The following is a 2,455-nucleotide window of genomic DNA, read 5'->3' on the forward strand; positions in this document are numbered from 1 at the left end:
CCTGGACCCGCCCTGCTCCGCACAGTCACCTCCAGCATGGCGCAGACCCGGCCGCCGGCCAGCACCCGCAGCAGCTGCGTGAGGTGGGCAAAGCACTCCGGCGTGGCCTGCATCTGCCCCTGGAACCAGAGCCAGGTATGATGGGGGCCTGGCCACCGGGCACCAGAAGCCCTCCAGGTCAGGCCAGGCCCTCACCTCGGGGTCCCCGATCGCTGAGTCAAATCCTGCCGAGACCAGCACCAGCTCAGGATCAAACTGCAGGCAGAGCCGGGTGGGGAGGGAGTGAAGGGAGGCCCATCAGAGAGACCCTCCCCCCCACAGGACCTGTTCTTCTCTGATGGAGTCGGGGGGACCCCCCATAGTCACCTCAAAAGCCAGGGGGAGCAGCACGTGCAGGAAGGCGGCCAGGTAGTCAGCATTTCCCATCCCCACCTGCAGCCACGGGTGTCAGAGTTGGGCCCAGCAAGGGCGAGCTGTGGGGTCTTCACCCCTCATGCCTGGCTCTGGGGGTGACCCTGGGAGGACACCCTGAACTACACTCAGGAGGCCCGGAGCTATAGGGCTGGGGATCTGGGCAGGGGGTGGGGTGGGCTGGGGTGGGTTGGGCTCCCGGAGGGTGCAGGGTGGCACCTGATTCCAGGGCAGATTGACAGTGAAGCCGCGGCCCCGCCCCTGCCCGACAGCTACTGCGTCCGACTCCTGCAGGTAAGGCCAGAAGCGCCCGTGCTCATAACGGTGCCAGGAGAAGTAGAGGACGCTGGGAATAACCGGCCAGGGTCAAAGTTCAGAGGTGACCCTCAGCCCCACAGCCCCTCACACAACTCTGACGCTGGAGCACACAGCTGTCATCTGGCTAGGACTCCCCCAGGCCAGGCCGTGTGCCCCGAAGCGTGGGGGCCCAGGGAAGGGTGGCACCCCCACCCCAGCTCACCTAGGGTCGTCCTCAAAGGTGTACTGGGTGCCCTGGCCGTGGTGGATGTCCCAGTCAACAATGAGGATCCTGGGGACACACAGCACTGGACTCACCGCGGGGCAGGGCCTCCACTCCAGGCCAGGAGCCCAGCCCAAGATGGGAAGGGGCTGGGGGGGGGGGCGCCCCACCTGCGGCCGGCCCAGCACACACCTGTGCAGCCCGTGCTTCTGCTGGGCATGTCTGGCCGCGATGGCCACGTTATTGAACACGCAGAATCCGTTGGCGGCAGCCCGCTGGCTGTGGTGCCCAGGAGGCCTGAGGGTGAGAGTGGGGCGTGGGGCCTGTCGGGGTCGTCCTCTGCCCATACGGGGGGGGCAGCCAGGGGAGAGGGACGGCTCTCACCTCACCAGGGCGAGCCCATTGTGCACAGCTCCTGTCAGCACGGCATCCACCAGCTGCAGCCCGGCCCCGGCGGCCAGCCGTGCGCTGTGGAAGGTGCTCTGTGGGGGCAGAGGTGCAGGTGAGCCCCCGCCGGCTACCCCACACAGACTCTGCCCACGTCTGCGCCAGGCTGCAGGGCACCGAGTGCTCAACGGAAGGGGCCAGGACAGTCCCAGGTGCCAGCCGCAGCAGGTATGCAAGGCACGGGCACGTCCATGAACACAGGGACCTCGGCCAGGTTGGCAGCCGCGAACAGGCATGGGCGCGGGCATGGGTGGGTGGGTCCCCGGGGCACGAACCGGATGCAAGTAGACGGCATCGTACTGTCCAGACAGTGCCCGGAGCTCCTCCGTGCCCAGGGCCTGAGTCCCCCGCATCAGGGCCACGTATTCTGGGCTGCAGAGGGGCAGGGAGGCAAGGCAGAGTCGCCAGAGGAATGGGGTGGGAGGGAGACAGAGGGGCTGCACCGTGGGGCTGCCTACCCGCCCGATGGAGAAGCCGAGGCGCTGTGTGTGAGGGCCTGGCCCGCTGGGTGGGCTCAGGTGTGGCTACGGGGGTCCCACCTGTGCACCAGGCCCAGCTCTGCCTCCGAGGCCTCTCGGGCCGCCAACCGCAGGCACCGCTGCTCCAGGCCGCGCTGCTGCAGGAGCCCCATGGCGGCGGTCAGGCGCTCCGGGCGCTCGATCTCACACTCGGGGCTGTGGACAGAGAGCTCAGACTCCAGCCTCCTCCCCGCAGCTCCCCGCCTCGCCCAGGTGACACTCACTCCTCCCACAGCAGCCGGGGCGCCGTCATGTCCTCGTGGTACACCAGGGCGGTGCGCATGGCCCCGGCGGGTGGGAGGCCCAGCCGCCCGCACTGCCCTCCGCACCTCGCAGCCCCCGGGAGCAGGGAACGCCGGGCGCGGCGGGGCTGGGGCTGGGGCTGCAGGCGGGGAGGAACCGCAGCGCCCAGGCGGGGAGCAGGCCGCGGGCTGCAGGCGGGGAGAGGGGAGCCAGAGCCGGGTCGACCGGGCGGCCCCTGGAGTCCGGCTTCCGGCTTCCTCCGACCCGCCCTCCCGCTGCAGCGCCAGCTCCGCCTCCTCCTCTCAGCCTGCGGCTG

General features: G+C 69.8%; 1 protein-coding gene across 1 annotated transcript in view; it reads right to left on the reverse strand.

The window, feature by feature from the left end:
• The window catches only part of HDAC10 (histone deacetylase 10), a 5,356-nt gene extending 2,928 nt beyond the window's left edge, over positions 1 to 2,428 (reverse strand). The window contains 10 exon segments of the mRNA XM_023748699.1: positions 30 to 119; positions 196 to 255; positions 367 to 432; positions 631 to 757; positions 932 to 1,000; positions 1,124 to 1,228; positions 1,316 to 1,413; positions 1,654 to 1,750; positions 1,918 to 2,052; positions 2,121 to 2,428. Coding sequence (XP_023604467.1) covers positions 30 to 119; positions 196 to 255; positions 367 to 432; positions 631 to 757; positions 932 to 1,000; positions 1,124 to 1,228; positions 1,316 to 1,413; positions 1,654 to 1,750; positions 1,918 to 2,052; positions 2,121 to 2,179 — 906 coding nt within the window. The 5' untranslated portion in view covers positions 2,180 to 2,428.
• Between the last annotated feature and the right edge of the window lie 27 nt (positions 2,429 to 2,455).

This window comes from Myotis lucifugus, unplaced genomic scaffold (assembly GCF_000147115.1).
Source record: "Myotis lucifugus unplaced genomic scaffold, Myoluc2.0 scaffold_1691, whole genome shotgun sequence".
Taxonomy (NCBI): domain Eukaryota; kingdom Metazoa; phylum Chordata; class Mammalia; order Chiroptera; family Vespertilionidae; genus Myotis; species Myotis lucifugus.